General features: G+C 42.1%; 1 protein-coding gene across 2 annotated transcripts in view; it reads left to right on the forward strand.

The window, feature by feature from the left end:
- The window catches only part of LOC122550844 (NACHT and WD repeat domain-containing protein 2-like), a 40,563-nt gene that overhangs the window by 14,304 nt on the left and 8,712 nt on the right, over positions 1-17,547 (forward strand). For both annotated transcript variants that reach the window (XM_043692174.1, XM_043692175.1), the window contains 3 exons: positions 4,483-4,686; positions 7,598-7,742; positions 14,697-15,277. In XM_043692174.1, the coding sequence (XP_043548109.1) occupies positions 4,483-4,686; positions 7,598-7,742; positions 14,697-15,277 (930 nt within the window). The remainder of the gene's footprint in view (positions 1-4,482; positions 4,687-7,597; positions 7,743-14,696; positions 15,278-17,547) is intronic.

Genomic DNA, 17,547 nt, shown 5'->3' on the forward strand with positions numbered 1-17,547 from the left:
GGTTGGTGATTACCTTTGACAGAATTTTGTAATCCGCATTCAATAGTGAGATTGGTCTCCAATTTCTGATTTCCTCCCTCTCCCCCTTCTGCTTGCAGATGAGAGTGATGCTGCCTTTCCTCATGGATTCACTCATGGTACCTGCCCGAAGCATACTGACATACACCTCCAGCAGGTCCTGGCCAATCAAGTCCCACAGAGCGGAATAGAGCTCGACTGGTAAGCCGTGTATTCTTTTCGAAGGACTGGAGGGCCTTGGTCAGCTCGTCCAGAGATAGCGGCTGGTCCAGCCTCTCGCGTGTTCTGTCGTCTAAGACCTCCGTGATAGAGGACAGGAACGACTGGGTGGCCGTGGTGTCGGTCGGCTTCGGGTCATACAGACTGGCATAGAAGGATTTACTGATCCTCATGACATCAGCCTGAGATGATGTTATCGAGACTTGGAATTGGTCATCAATTCTTCAAAGCTAAAGAAAAATTTATTCCGTTTCCTACTTTTCAAGATGGGTTAATGTAGTTCTGGTCTCCACACTTTCGGAAAGATGTGATTGCACCAGAGTGGGTGTAGAGGATGGTCGTCAGGATGTCACCTGGGATGGAGCACTTTCCGATGAAGTGAGGCTGGATATGCTCGGGCTATTCCCTTTGAGGCAGAGAAGGCTGAGGTGGATCCTGATCGAGGTCTATATGTTGATGAGGAAGCATGGACAGGGTGAATCAAAGGCAGCTGTTCTTCTGCGTTGAAACATCAATAACAAGGGGGCATAATTTTAAAATGAAAGGCACAAAGTTTAGAGGGAATTGAGGAAAAGAGAGTTTTTACTCAAAGTGTAAAAAATTTGGAGGTCTGGAATGCTCTGCCTGGGAGACTAGTCAAAGTAGCTAACCTGACATCCTTGAATGAAAACATGAAATGCATTCAAGGCCATGAGCCTAGTCAAAGTAGGTGGGACTAGTGTAGCTTTGCGGGTACAGAGTTGATGTGTTGAAGGGCCTCTTGTGTAGTGTATGAATCTTAAAATGTATAAGAATGTGTATAATTCTATGATTCTTAAAGATCTCAGACAATTATGAGACGTATGATTGTTAATAACCATTGTGCACCAGAAACTTCTGGTGAGACCAACGATAGGAGTTTTATTGTCGTCAGATACAGTCTGGCAGAAAGACAACCTCATCCTATTGTCGAAATAAGTGAGGATTGCTCTTTTAACAGAAAAAGAAGAGGTTTTTGTTGTCCGATCATTGCAGGGTCCGAGTGCTGTCTCTCCCCATGTACATTGTTAAACAGACTGTCTTATTTGGTTCACAGAATTGTAGACAAATGAAAACACATGTTCACAGATCTGTCACCCATCACTCTCCTGCCCCAAAACTCGCAAAGAGAGGGCACAAGATTCCAACCAATACCTGCAATAGGCACAGGCCCCATGCTGTGGGAGACCAGTGTATTGCTCGTATGCAAATAAAATTTAGCCAGGAAACTGTTGCAAAAAAGCCTCTTCCCAATTGAAATAACCATCTTCAAACTCGGCCAGCAAGTGTTGAAGGCTCTGAATGGCAGCCATATGTAAAACTGGATGTTTAGGTGTTTCATTTACTTTCCTTTATAATACATAGAGCATGAAAGATTAATGATGCATTATCTTATTAATGTATAATGCTATAGAGGCATAGTTAAAGAAATTGGTGAGCCTACATGAATGCAAAATCATTGTGGCACGAGTTTGTCTTGTTTTAACCTGCATTTTAAAAAAAACATGGTCTTGTAGGAGCAAATGAGTGCAGGTGCTGGAATCTGTCCTGAAAACAAAAAAAAAATCACAGCAGGTTAGGCATCATCCAGGGAGAGAGAGCAAGCTAACGTTTCAAGTCTAGGCATTAGCTTGTTCTCTGTCCATGGACTTTGGGGACGAGAGTGTGGTGCTGGAAAAGCACAGCACAGCAGGTCAGGCAGCATCTGAGCAGCAGGAGAAACGACACTTCGGGGTTAAGCCCTTCATCAGGAATCCCTGTCCATGGATGTTGCCTGACCTGCTGGAATTTCCAGCATTTTTTGTTCTTGGATGGCCTTGCAGATTGTCATTCCTTATGATGTAATTTTGCACTTCACTCCCTTTTGTGCTATGCCTCATGGTCTGTATGTATTGGTATGCCTTTAAGAGACATGCATATGATATCATCACTCCATCTTAGCATGTGACCTAAAAATAGGAAGTTCTCATAAAGCTACCTTATTTGGGATCCCTTGGAGTATGGCACACTTGTAACTTACTCCTAAGTTGTAATGTAATGTCTTAAGACTAGCCCAGACACTAATTTGCCGATGAATGTGTTTTCAGTATGTGATAGGTAATTGTAACAAATATCTGGTGGATTTTTCAATCCTGCATTATCCAGCCTAGTTTCTTATACAATGAGACATAACATCAATCCTGCCACATCGGGTACTACATCTGTTTGGAGACAGAACCCACATTAGGTTGTTTATTATATTCATTCTTGAGATGAGGACAGTGTTGGTTAGGCCAGCATTTATCATCATTCCCAATTGTCCAGGGAGCTGTGAAGAATCGACTACTTTTGAGGGTCTAGAGTTTTATGTATGCCAGACCAGGTAAGGATGGCAGATTTCATCACTAAGTGGACCAGCCATGGCAATCAACTTTTGGTTGTGTTTTTTAATTAAATTCAAATTTCACCAGCAAACCCATGTTCCCAGAACGTTAACCTAGTTTTCTGGTTTATTAGTCCAATGACAGTATCACTACTACTATAACCTATCAATAGCAAATATTTTCTCATTTACCTGCTCAGCTAAAGTTATCCATTTTACAAACATGCTGACACCATTAAAAGCAAGCCTTAACACATGGGTATTCCTGTGTAAAATTATATGTAGAATTAGAAAGTGCTTTGAGAAAACATTTTGGTTCCAAAATGAGCAGAAGCATCAGGAGGCCTAGTGTCCGTTAATGTTAGCTGAAAATATGTTGCTGGAAAAGCGCAGCAGGTCAGGCAGCATCCAGGGAATAGGAGAATCGACATTTCGGGCATAAGCCCTTCTTCAGGATTCCTGACCTGCTGCGCTTTTCCAGCAACACATTTTCAGCTCTGATCTCCAGCATCTGCAGACCTCACTTTCTCCTCCGTTAATGTTAGTGATGGAGGTTGTCTTGCACTGTCCTGTGACTATATGGGCAGCGCCATCTTTGTTACAGGCAGCTACTGCTATCACTTTGCAGTGACATAGCATTGCAATGCTGTATTTGTGCACACGCATAAGGGGTAGGGGCAGGCGGAGCTTATTAAACCACTCACGCCTGCCTCACCATTCCATAAGATCATGGCTAATCTGCCTGAGGCCTGATTCCTCTTTTGTCCCAGCTCCTCAAATCCCTCGACAACTTGAAGTTTCAAAAATCCATCAACCCCCTCTTCAAATGCTTTCACTAGCCTACACAACTCTCTGGGGTAGAGAATTCCAGACATTCCTGGCACAGGCATTGAGGATAAACACAGCTAAAATAAAACAGAAAATGTTGAAAGGTGCCAGACATCATCTCTGGAGAGAAACCAAGTTAATCTTTCAGACTTTAGAATACATTCTGTCCTGTCACATCTTCAGCCAAGAAGCAAGAGAGTTGCAAACCCCTCTATATGTGAGATTCTGACTCCTGTTTCCTCCTGTCTTCTCCTCATTCCTGAAACCTCAGTACAGGTTGGTGTTGGGTCTGTATTCACTTGCTGGGTCCTCATCATTCATTGCCTTGACATCCTTAACTTCTGCCCTTGACAGCACTTCTCCTGAAGGTGCTGACCTATGCCAGGGGCAGCCTCCTAGCACCTTGTTTCAATGACAGTTTGTCTTGTCTCAGTAGAGCCTATGATTATTGGAAAACCATTCTGTCCCTGTTTTTTGCTATTCAGTGACTCCCTGTCTCCACTCTGACTGAGATGCTGACTAATTTTCTTCCCTCATCACACACTTTTAACATAGTTCCAAAGGTTCCATGTGACTACTATCAGGATTGAGGAGCACTTTTCCACTGCTCCTTCATACATACATATAGAGGTATGAAGGGGACGGAATTTACTTTGCTAATCACTGTGACTTTGAACACAGCTCAGGCGATGCAGTTCTCTTCGGTGACACAGGTGTTTTCAGAATAATTATCAGCCTCTGAATAACATTTGGTGGGAAGTTTGTCCTGATCATGAATCCCGAAAAAGAATTAACATCCGTGAATGTTTGTATATAAATATTCGTATTAGCGCGCATGCACAATTTCAGTTGTGTAAAGAACCTCTAAGTTCATCTTTTTCCATTAAGAGTCTCAAAACCTTCTCACATCTTCACTCCTAACTGTGAGGCCTTCCTCATGTTTGATAAGCAATGCATTTGTCAGTGTTCCTCTTTTTTTGTAATTTACTGGAATAAATCTTTTAACCCTATGCTGTTATGCTGTGACTCCTTTATAGGCTTTGATAGGAGAGCAGTATGGAAGTGCCAGCTTACCAGCCGAGATTGAAGCCAGGGAATTTGAGATGATTCTCTGCAAATCACAAAATAAAGGCCTCCGCACCAGGCTGCTCCAAAACTGGTACCAACGGGATGAGAATTCAGTTCCACCTGCTTACTACCTAAGGTCCAAAACTGATGTCCTCCCTAACTATTGTAACAAGGTGAGATTCCATTGATTGCACAGAGTGTACATTCCAGTTCTGTTAGTAGTTTATACAGTAAGGTACCCGATTCTAATTCTCCAGTATTAAAAGCTGGTGAAATGGGAAGTTACGTGGCAGATGCAGTTTATAAATGACCAAGTGATGCACTTTGGGAGAAACAGAATATTCTGAATGTTCGTATTTTCATGGGAGACCAACAGGAAGCTGAGGTGCAAATACATAAGTTTTGAAGGTGGCATGTTTAGCAGGTAGCAAGTGTATGGGTTACTTAGATTTATAAATGGGGCATTAAAGCAAAGAGATTGCACGAAACTGCTCCAAGTCTTTGGTTGGGCCTTGGCTGGATTGTTGAGTACGTCACCTTGTCAGGACCAAATACGGATGGTCAATAAAAGCACATCTGGCCGGTGATGCTCAGGTCCCACGAATAAATAAATAAATGAAAACCAATCTGGGTATCATGCTTTGGGAAGGCCCTCAAGACCACATGGTATAGTAGGCCATTCTGCCCATCAAGGCCCTCAAGACCACATGGTATAGTAGGACATTCTGCCCATCAATGCCCTCAAGATCACATGGTATAGTAGGACATTCTGCCCGTCAATGCCCTCAAGATCACATGGTATAGTAGGCCATTCCGCCCATCAAGCCTGCTCTGCCATTCATTGAGATCATGGCTGATCTGATAATCCTTCACTCCACTTTCCTGCCTTTTCTGCATAGCCCCTGATCCCCTTACTGATTGAAAATCATCCCATCTCAGCCTTGAATATAGTTAATGACTCTGCCTTCAGAGCCCTCTTTGATAAAGAATTCTCCAGATTCACTACTCTCTGAGCGAAGAAATTAATCCTCATCTCTGTCTTAAATGTGCAACTCATTTCTCTGGGATTATGCCTTCTTTTCGTAGAATCATAGAATCCCTATGGTGTGGAAACAGACCATTTGGCCCAACAAGTCCAGACCAACCCTCCGAAGAGTAACCCACCCAGACCCATTCCCCTACCTATTACTCTACGTTTTCCCTGACTAATACACCTAACCTACACATCCCTGAACACTATGGGCAATTTTAGCACGGCCGATTCACCTAAACTGCACATCTTGGAGTGTGGGAGCAGTGGATTATTTTCTTAAATGTCAGCTATTGTTCCTCAACTGTCTTGCTGCTTTCCAAGCCACTCTAGGTGACTCTCCCCTCATTCCTTTGCAATTACCTTTATTTAATTTTAGCACAATTGTTTCCAACCCACATTCTCCCTCTCAAACTGAATGCTAAATTCTGCCTTGCAATGATCACTGTTTCCGAGGGGACTGTTTACTCTGAGATCATTTATTAAACCCGTCTCATTACATATCACCAGATCCAAAGTAGCCCAATAATTAGTTGAATCCATAAGATATTGTTCTCAAAATCTGTCCCAAAGGCACTTAACAATTTTTTTCCTTGTGGCTGCATCTGCTAAACCATCCCAATCGCATGAAGAGATGTCCTGGAAGTGCTCTACTGTAATATTCTTGGTATCTTTGTGCTAGTATAGAATATTTACAGAGTGTGCTGAGGTCAGGAAAATGCTGAGCTGATTAAGAAACAACCAGCTGTGGCTTCATCTAGCCATGGGGTTGTACCAAAGAGCACTAACCATGTGACATTGTAACAATTTCTGTGATGATGTCTAATTACCACACTGAAATGAAAAATATTCCTGGCAAACCAGGAATGAGGATATGGAGAGATTGGAGAAACTGGGATTCTTCTCCAAGATTTGCAAGGTCACAGGATAGCATGGTTTAGTATTTGTATGGGGAGACCTAATAAAGCTACTCTCGATATGAAAGTGAGTAAGAAGAAATTATTTCCCCTTGTGAGTGAGTTGACCAGCAGAGGTCATAGTTTTGAAATAATTGGCACAAAAACCTGATAGGAAATTGTTTCCTACACAGGGTTGTTAAAGTTTGGAAAGCATTAGCTAAAAGTGCGGTAGGATTAAGTTCAACATGCACTTTTAAAATAATCTGAAGCACTGTGCCTAGTTCTGGTCACCCTGTTATAAGAAGGATATTATTAAGCTAAAGAGGGTTCAGAAGCGATTTAGATGAGATTAGATTAGTTTCCCTACAGTGTAGAAACAGGCCCTTCGGCCCAACAAGTCCACACCGACCCTCCAAAGAGTAACCCACCCAGTCCCATTTCCCTCTGACTAATGCACCTAACACTACGGGCAATTTAGCATGGCCAATTCACTTGACTCGCACATCTTTGGACTGTGGGAGGAAACCAGAGTACCCAGAGGAAACCCACGCAAACATTGGGAGAATGTGCAAATTCCACACACACAGTTGCCCGAGGCCAGAATCAAACTTGGGACCCTGGTGCTGTGAGGCAGCAGTGCTAACCACTGAGTCAGGAGTCACTTTGTTTGTAATGTTTAGAGGCAACTTTGTAAAAAAAAAAAAAGAACCTCCCCTGTACCCCCTGGACTCGCCTTCCCAACTCAGAACCACAAAGGGCAACAGTTCGTTTAACTGACAAACTGGTCGTTGCCCTGAAATATTAACTCTGTTTTTCTTGATCGCTACAGATGCTGGCTGAATATTTCCATCGCTCTCTGTTTTCATTGTCAAGTTACTACCAAGTGTGATATAACACTGCGCAAGATCTTATTTTTAACCTGCACAGGTGTCACAGGTCTTGGGAATGTGTATAATAAAGTGAAATATCTCATTTTCCAGCTTATCTCTTTGCAAAGGCAGTATTAATTATTAAAGTTGTTCACTAATTTTTACCATCAGCAAAAAAGTCAAATTTAACAAATCAATAAGTGTCTCATTACAAGTGCTGATAGACATTGATTTCAGTTTATATGTTCCAATAATTGCCTCTTATTAAATAAATCCATTGTTGCAGATTGAGGGCAAAGCGAAGGAAGTTGCTCGTGCAGCTTGGCGAGAGAGCTTTGCAGAAATGAAGATGATCTTCGATGAGACAGTGAAGATGTGTCTTAAAGAGGGAACCATAAAACCAGATCAAGCTCAGAAATATTTCACCTCTGGTAAGTGCTTCCTCCTCATAGTGGTTGGAGAATGCTGTTGAATTATAAACTGGTTTTGTTGTGTTAAGTGTTTGATACCTGTGTTATTTATCCCCAGATGGCTCCCTCCTATCACTGAGAGTCAACTCATACTGAGTACAGTCTGATGTGGGTAAGGGCCACTTTCAATAGGTAAACCCAGTCAGAGCTGTTATGCTGTGGAGGCTGCATCTCAGAGAAGTACTGTCTTGTGTGATACATACACACATAAGAGACACTAGACAATGGTCAAGGATGGAATATCTGGCTAACTTGTAAGAAAATAAGAAATAGAAGTGGGAGTAGGACTTGTGATTTGTTGACACTACTCCATCACATAGTACCTTCACACAAACAAAATAGGAGAAAAAGTAGACCACTCGGTCCCTTTAGTTTGCTCTGTATTCAAAAGATCACTGCTGATCCATTTGTGTTTCAAATTCCAATCCCCATCTACCCTAATAACCTTTGGCTTCACTGCCTAGCAAGAATCCATCTACCTCTCTCTTAAAACATTCATTGACCACATGGTATAAGGGGTAATATTAGCATTGATAAAACATTGATTGGTTAACATGAAGCAGAGAGTGGGTTTCAATGAGTCATTTTTGAGCTGGGCAAACTGTAGCTAATGAAGTGCCAGGGGATTAATGCTGGGTCCTCAGTTATTTACAATGAATATCAATGATTCAAATGAAGGAACCAAATGTAAGGCAGCTACATTTAATGATGACACCAATATATGTGGAAAAGTACATTATCAAGAGGAGAAGAAAGTCTGCAAAGTGTATTAAGCAACTGGGCAAAAGGTTTGCAAATGGAATGTACTGGGAGTAAATATGAACTAGAGCTGAAAATGTGTTGCTAGAATCCTGAAGAAGGGCTCATGCCCGAAACGTCGATTCTCATGCTCCTTGGATGCTGCCTGACCTGCGCTTTTCCAGTAACACATTTTCAGCTCTGATCTCCAGCATCTGCAGTTCTCACTTTCTCCTCATAAATATGAACTATTTTGGCAAGAAGAGTAGATAACAATGTACTATTTAAATAGAGAAGCAATTGCAAATTATTTTCTGGATCACATAATGTTAGTAAGCAACTACAGCAAGTGATTAGGGAGACAAATCATAGAATGTCTACAGTGTGGAAACAGGCCCTTTGACCCAACAAATCCACACCAACACTCCAAAGAGAAATCCACCCAGACCCATTCCCCTACCCTATTACTCTACTTTTACCCCTGACTAATGCACCTAACCTTACACATCCCTGAACACTATGGGCAATTTAGTACAGCCAGTTCACCTAACCTGCACATCTTCTTACTATGGGAGGAAACTGGAGCACCAGGAGGAAACCCATGCAGACACAGGGAGAATGTGCAAACTCCACACAGACAGTTTGCCTGAGGCTGGAATTGAACTTGGGTCCTTAGTGCTGTGAAGCAGCAGTGCTAACCACTGTGCCACTCCATGGAATGTTATTTATTGCAAAGGGAATGGAAGGTAAAAGTAGAGAAGTTATAATGCATTGTAAAGGGCCTTGGTGAGGCTACATCTGGAGTACTCATAGTTCTGAATCCCTTAATTGCAAAAAAACTACGTTGCCTTAAAAACAAGGTCCACTTGACTCATTCCTGGAATGAAGGGCTTATCTAATGAAGAAATATTGAATAAGTTAGGCCTAATAGTGACTGGAGTTGAGGACTTGATATGGTGGATCCCCAAATGATGGTTGTGGGGGAGACTAAAACTCCAGGATATAATTTAAAGATATGAACTCTCCCTTTTCAGTCATGGATGAGAATTATTTTTCCTTCAAAAGCTTGTTAGGATGTGGACTGGAAGTGGAGGCTGGTCATTAGAACACTTGAGTTCAATAGGTGTTTGATAAACAAGGGAGTCCAGGGTTATGGGATGCAGGCAGAAAAGTGTGGCTGAGACAGTAATCAGATCAGCTGTGATGTTATTGAATAATGAAACAAACTTGAAAGGCCAAATTGCGTGCTCCTAAGTCTGATATACCTATGATCTCAGCCAGCTCCAAAGGAGTGAAGAGTGAAAATTTGCTGATTATCCACGGAGAAGGAGGAAAACACTGACAGGAGATTGACATCAAGCTGCTATTGTATACTTTTTAGCAGCAGAACCAGATGAGAGTGTAGAAGCCTTAGACTTTAATCGTTGTCAATGATGCATTGAACCGATAAACCTATTGGAAACAGGGAAAATTAATTCATTGCAAAGTAGGGTGTAAAATAAAACGTAAACATTTACCCTCCATTGCACACTTGATTCCTGTTTGGTTTAATTATATCATCAACTAATCCAGTATTGTTGTCTAAAACGTGTCCTTGTGAAGCAGCAGGTGAAGATACTACACCACCTAGTGAACAGAACATGAAATGCATTTTGAGGTTGCAACTCTATTCTACGAACATTACTCAAAAATGCATATTTATTTATATCTTGACTTTGTTGAAATCCACGATACATTCCAGCACTGCCCATGTCAAAGTAAAAAGCATGATGAACCCAAAAATTTTCTTCAAAGAAGAAGATATGCCCAACATGTCCTTTCTGGCATTTGTGATGCACTCAAACCTCTGTCCTCCTTACTTTGGTTCACGCTATCAGCATTTTCTTCACTTTCTATTCCTTTCTCCCTCATGCAGTTAACTAGCTTCCCCTCAAATGTATCTGTACTATTTAGCACAACAACAATAGGTGTCAGCAATGGCTCCATTGATAGCAATCTTGTATCTGAGTCAGCAGGTTGTATATTTGAGTTCTGTTTGAGGATTTTAAGGTTCAGTGGTTAAAACCACTGCCTCACAGCGCCAGGAACCCGGGTTTGATTCCAGCTTTGCACGGCTTCTGTGTGGAGTTTGCACATTCTCCCTGTGTCTGTATGGGGTTCCTCCCACTGTCCAATGATATGCAGGTTAGGTGGATTGGCCATGGGAAATGCAGGGTTACAGGGATAGGGGATGGAGGTGGGTCTGGGTGTAATGCTGATCTGAGGGTTGGTGTGGAACTATATGGGCCAAATGGCCTGCTTCCACAATGTAGGGGATTCTATGATTTATTCAGGTAAGTTCACTGAAACATTATCTGGCAATTGCCACATGGCTGTATGTGGGTGCTTGCGATGCATACATTGGCTGCATTTCATTTGTTACAACAGTGACTGTACTTCAGTCATACCTGATTAGCTGGCAGGTACACTGAGACGTGAGGTGAAGAGTGGGACTTTCAGATTTTGACCTTTGCCACTGGTTTTGTGATGACAGGGACAGGCTCTCCGTCAGTGCAAAAACCCAAGCCATGGTGAGTTAGAGATAGATATGACCAATGTCATTTATTTGGATGACTTTGCTAAGGGTTGTGAATGAAATGAAGAATAGAAGGAACTTCTACAGAATAGAGCCTTGTGAATTGTAGAGGAACAGGAAGAGAACATGGAAGATTCTACAGATGTAAGTGGGTACATAACAGCAGAACCTAATAAGAGCAGTGCATCTAGCTAGATAATGTAGGAAAGGTATTGAAGGAAGATGTTGTGGTTGGTTATATCAAAGACTGGAGGCAGGTCAAGAAGGTTAAGGTTCCTCTTTGCTACAGAGGATATAATTTGTGACTTTGATTGGGGCCATTTCAGAGCTGCCGCCAGGGGAAAGATGTGATTAGAATGGTTCAAACATGGAGTTCCAGGAATAAGGCATGTGGGCTGAGGTAATTATGATATATTCAAGGATGCTGGAGAGGAGAGGAAGCTTGTAGATGAGCTGGTAGTTTGCAATGAGGGAATGATGACAGTAGATTTCAGTGGAGTAGGAAGATGGACAATGGCTGGGTGGAAGAAAGTTTATTAGCTGCACAGATTAGTTAATTTTCACTGTAGTCACTGCAATGGGCCTCAGTATTACAGAGCTGCAGATAAAGAACTGAACTCTGAACTCTGTTTCCTTCTCCTCCTCCTGTTGCTCAGTAACAATTGCTGGAAAGCAGCTGACAAGCTAAAGATGTAGAGCTGAAAATGTGTTGCTGGAAAAGCGCAGCAGGTCAGGCATCCAAGGAACAGGAGAATCGACGTTTCGGGCATAAGCCTTCTTCAGGAATTGAAGAAATTATGCCCGAAACGTCGATTCTCCTGTTCCTTGGATGCTGCCTGACCTGCGCTTTTCCAGTAACACATTTTCAGCTCTGATCTCCAGCATCTGCAGCCCTCACTTTCTCTCAAAGCTAAAGATTAACTTGTCCACTCTGAGTGACTGACAGCGAATAAAATAACAAATCTGGAAATGACACTGTACAATATTATCATTCAAATCTTAAACACATTAGTGTGATAATCTTGAGCTAATGGATCCCTCCCTTGTTAAAATAATGGAAAAGGAATTTCATTCCAACCAATGATCTCTTTAGGTTGCTTGGCCATGCAGTGATCCAAAGGGTTTCTGTCTCAGCCAAGCACACATTGGCTCCTTTAAGTTAATTGAAATGTGTAACCTTTCAGAACAACGTAAATATCCCACAACGAAATAATCCCACTGCATCCAATGACAAAAAAAACCTAACGATAACTGTTATGGACCCAGGCCGGACTCCTCAAAACATTTCAAGAAAGTAGCCCAGACCCCGTAACTTTGCTCGTTGGTTTAAGCAAGTGTAAAGTGGATATTCCAGGAGAAATTCCACTGGTCAAACCACTTAATTTTAAACAACAGAATTTATTTGCAAGATTACTGAATGAGACACAAATAACAAAAAAATAGAATACTGAATAACTTAACCTCTCAGAAAACCCAACAGACCATCCCAACTTAATGATGCTGTTCCAAATACTTGCAACAATCCCCGTAAACACCCCTTAGCACAAAAGGTAAAATCAAACACAGGGTCTTACAGGTGAGACGTCAGGAAGAGCGGACTAGCCTGGACCTGCTTCTTTGGGTCCTGCAGCTTTTGTTTTTCACACTACTGCTAATGACCAAACTGGGAGAATTGGCCACTCACCTTTCATTATACAGGTGCTTTCTTTAACTTGAAAGCCTTCTGCCTGAGGCAGTATCTGTTAGGTATAAACAAATTGGCCCTAAAACCCTTCAACCCCAGACTTTTCAGAATCTGTGTCATTTACAACCTCTCAGCGGGGAAAGCATAAGCTTGTCACACAGCATGTATCTCAGTGTGGTAATCATTCAAATGATAATATCGCAAAATGTAAATGGAGGATTGGGATGCTGGGAACTACGGGAGGAGGTCAATATTATAAGACCATTTGACTTAGGAGCAAAGGTAGGCCATTCAGCCCAATGAGTCTGCTCCACTATTCAGTGAGATCATGGTTGATCTGATAATTCTCAACTCCACTCTCCTGCCTTTTCCCTTTAACTCTGAATTCCCTTACTGATTGAAAATCTGTCCATCTCAGCCTTGAATATACTGAATGACCCAGCCTCTACAGCCCTCTGTGGTAAAGAATTCCACAGATTTATTATCCTTTGAGAGATGAAATCTCAGTCTTAAATGTCTGACCCCTTACTCTGAGATTATGTCCTCCGGTCCGAGACTCTCCCACAAGGGAAAACAGCTTTTCATCGTCCACTCTTCTTATTCCCAAAGAATCCCTTATGGTTCAGTAAGGTCGACTCTCATTCTTCGAAGTCATAGAGATGTACAGCATGGAATAGACCCTTCGGTCCAATCCATCCATGCCAACCAGATATCCCAACCCAATCTAGTTCCACCTACCAGCACCCGGCCCATATCCCTCCAAACCCTTCCTATTCATATACCCATCCAAATGCCTCTTAAATGTTGCAATTGTACCAGCCTCCACCACTTCCTCTGGCAGCTCATTCCATACCTGTACCACCCTCTGCGAGAAAAAATTTCCCCTTAGGTCTCTCTTATATCTTTCCCCTCTCACCCTAAACCTATGCCCTCTAGTTCTGGACTTCCCGACCCCAGGGAAAAGACTTTGCCTATTTACTCTATCCATGCCCCTCATAATTTTGTAAACCTCTAAAAGGTCACCCCTCAGCCTCCGACGCTCCAGGGAAAACAGCCCCAGCCTATTCAGCCTCTCCCTATAGCTCAAATCCTCCAACCCTGGCAACATCCTTGTAAATTTTTTCTGAACCCTTTCAAGTTTCTTTTGCTCTTGCTTTTCATTGGCGAACATTCTAGTATGAAACATGATATTAACAGAAAGATGGGGAGAGGGTGATGGAGTGCAGGAGAAACTAGAAGACTAGGGATGTGGAGGTCTTGTCATTATGACAGGGAGTGCTTCATTTAAAGCATCCACTGGAAACCCCTGCCCACAGACAATCAAGTTGACACTGTCTGTTGGACAGACATGAACAAGCAGCAGGGGACCATACAGGAGGGATACTCCCAGAAAGGCTAATGGAGAGTGAACATTGAGCCTGTGATCCAGGCTGAGGGTTGGGAATGAAGTGGGCCTGCACACAGCTTTCCCTCGCCTGCAAATAGTTCTATGAGGCCCTGATCCTCAACATGCACTTTCCTTGTCCATTCAGTATCCTCCCACAGGCATTTAAGTCTCATTGTGGATGATATCATTGAGATATGCATTTTAAATGTCAATCACATCCCTGCCTGCTTTTCGCAGGGGCCTCATCAATGTCTCGATTTGCATTGGTTAAATGGCGATGGGGTTAGTATGCTCATTCCTAATACTATAACCCCTTCCCACCAACACACAAGCCCCTCCCGATTTTCTTACTGGAGGTATGGTCAAAATTTGAAGCCATGGTGTAACTATGGAAACTAGTCTACATCAATATTGAAAGCCTGCGATGGAAATAAAATGAAAAACACGCCACTTTAAAAAAAACAATATCCTAGGCAGAAACAAATTACATTAAAAATATAAATACCTTTTCACCTTTCTTTCGTTGTCTAGCTCTTGAAGAAGAGTTGCTCCATGCTTTAGAAAACCAATCACAAAGTGTTCTCCAGAAGTGCATTTGCTACATTTGTAAGGTCCCACACCTCACTCGCCACCTGAAGACTATGCTCAAAGATCAGAAAGGACAAACAGACTGTGATAGCCAGTTGCCACATGATGCCCAGGATTACGCTAAGCTTCTCAGACTGCGGGATGAGATTCTCCCAGCGTTGGTCAACTCTTCTAACTTACATGTCTACACGTCCACACTATTGGACAACCACAACCTGAACTCCACGGAGCAAATGAAACAGGAGTACATCGCGGGCCTTTGTCAGCAGTTTTACACGGATGTGGTTAAACTGATTGACAGCAGCAATGTTCAAAGGTTGAACGATCGGTTTGACAGTGGGACAGAAGAGATTGTGAGGCATGCATCCATGTGTCACTTATATGTGACCCTCTCTGATTTTGAGTGGAAAGAAGTGGACCAGATTAAGGAATACATCCTCAGGAAGCAATCAAACTCACCCTTTGTTATTGTGGGAGGACCGTGCAGTGGGAAAACACTTCTCATGGCAACGTGTGCCAAACAGGTACAGAACTTTAGCTCTGACTTTCTCTTGTTATATTGGCCCCCCCTTCCCTGAATCAAGTGACTTGACCATTTTCCAAGAAAGTCAGCAAACAGAGACTTGCATTTCTGTAGCGCCTTTCTTGACCTCAGGAGAGCTCAAAGTTCCTTCCAGCTGATGAATTGCTTTCACCCTTTTTTACTGTGGTCATGTAGGAAATGAGACATGACCTCCAGTAAACCCACACAGAAAAATATGATCATCAACCAGATAACCTGGTTTTGGGATGCAGAGTCGGGGTAAATACTAACTAAGACAATGGGGATAACTGCCAAAATAAAGATATGGGTTTGTTTTTAATATTCACCTCAGAGGACAGGCAGGGTCTCCACTTAACCAAAAGACAGCATTTCCAATAGTGCAAGCACATCCTCAGGATCTTGATCAAAGTATCAACCTCTTGATTTTTCTGTTCAATATGTTAGGTGCAGGGGTAAATGTAGGGGAATGGGTATGGGCGGGTGCGCTTCAGCGGGTCGGTGTGAACTTGTTGGGCCGAAGGGCCTGATTTCCACACTAAGTAATCTAATCTAATCTAATCTAATGGAATGCGAGGTGACCTTTTGACCCCAAGTTCAGAGTGCCACAGACAGAACAGTGACCAACACTCGGAGGTAATTCCTGAGTGCCACTGGCGTTAACATTCTGAGATAAATATGTAAATTGATATATTGCAGTAGAAGTGACTGTGCCTTTATTAACATGCAGGTTAGCCTGCAGTGAGTTGGAAATCTGTGGATTTTACTGGTTGATTTATGTCATACTGCTATTGATTCTCACAAACAGAATTTAATTATTAGGCATCTTGTTATAATTAAGAATTAATTGAATTTGCACATTAATTGCCCTCTCTCTCAATGCAATCTTTCTTCCCTTCTTATGTAGGATTACATGGAATAAATGACACTGAAGTAGACCATTCAGCCTCACCAATCCATGCTAGTACTTATGCTCCTGTCAAGTCTATTCTTATCACTAAATTATTAATCCAGAGACTCTGGTAATGGCCACAGGTTCAAATCCTGCACTAGGAAATAAATCCAATTTAAAAATCTGGATTTTCAGAATCTAATTATGACAACTGTCAGGAAAAGAACAACTGACTAAGATCCTTTAGGGGAGGAACTTGCTGTCTTTACCTGGTCTAGCCTATATGCAACTCCAAACTTACAGCAATGTGGTTGGCTCTTAATTGCCACCTGAGTAATTAGGGATGGGTAATAAATACTGGCCTGGCCTGGCCTAGCATTGCCTAGTCTAGCCAGGCCAATATCAATGAATAAACAAATTCTTCTCCCAATGAAATTTTTTGTCATAATCATCTTTTCCCCCCTCTCCTTCAAATGCTTACCTAGCTTTCCTCAAAATGAATCTGTATTATTCACTTCAATCAGAGTTCCACGTTCTCACCTTTCTACTGTGTACATTGCTGGCATCCAGATGTATTCTTCCCCACAAAAGGAAATATTCCATCTGTAAACACACGATCAAAATGTTACATAAGTTTAAAGACCACCATTAAATCACAAGAGACCCAACTTCTTATAAGAAATCTTATCATGATAAGCATATCCATGTACTTCTGGTATCATCCTTGCAATATTCTCTCACCCTCTGCAATGCCTTTTTTTTATAATATGGTGACCAGAACTGCAGGGAGAAAGTGAGGACTGTAGATGCTGGGGATCAGAGCTTAAAAATGTGTTGCTGGAAAAGCGCAGCAGGTCAGGCAGCATCATAAGAAGGGCTTATGCCCAAAATGTCGATTCTCCTTCTCCTTTGATGCTGCCTGACCTGCTGCGCTTTTCCAGCAACACATTTTTATGACCAGAACTGCATCCAATACTCATAAGTATAGTCTAACCAAGGTTCAATACCAGTTTAGTAGAACTTGCCTACTTTTCAAATCTATCCCTTTGAAAATAAAGCCTGGCCTTTTTTTATTACCTGGTAACCTGTGACACAATGATTAATAATAGAAATAAATGTTCTCTGTGATTTTTCTCCCTCAACTTGATTTAGACTGCGCATTCCAAGAAATGAGTGACCTCCCTACTCTCCCTCCCAGAATGCACAATTTCACATTTATCTGTTCTGGTCTTCTTTTGCTAACTCTTTTCCCAATCTGTAAGTTTATTAATGTCTTGTGCAATATGTTTCCGACCACCTGAGTGTTACGATGTGTCCCCCACCATATCCCCCTCCTCCAAATTTGCCATCATGCACAAATT

Source organism: Chiloscyllium plagiosum, chromosome 6 (genome assembly GCF_004010195.1).
Source record: "Chiloscyllium plagiosum isolate BGI_BamShark_2017 chromosome 6, ASM401019v2, whole genome shotgun sequence".
In the NCBI taxonomy this organism is placed as follows: Eukaryota; Metazoa; Chordata; class Chondrichthyes; order Orectolobiformes; family Hemiscylliidae; genus Chiloscyllium; species Chiloscyllium plagiosum.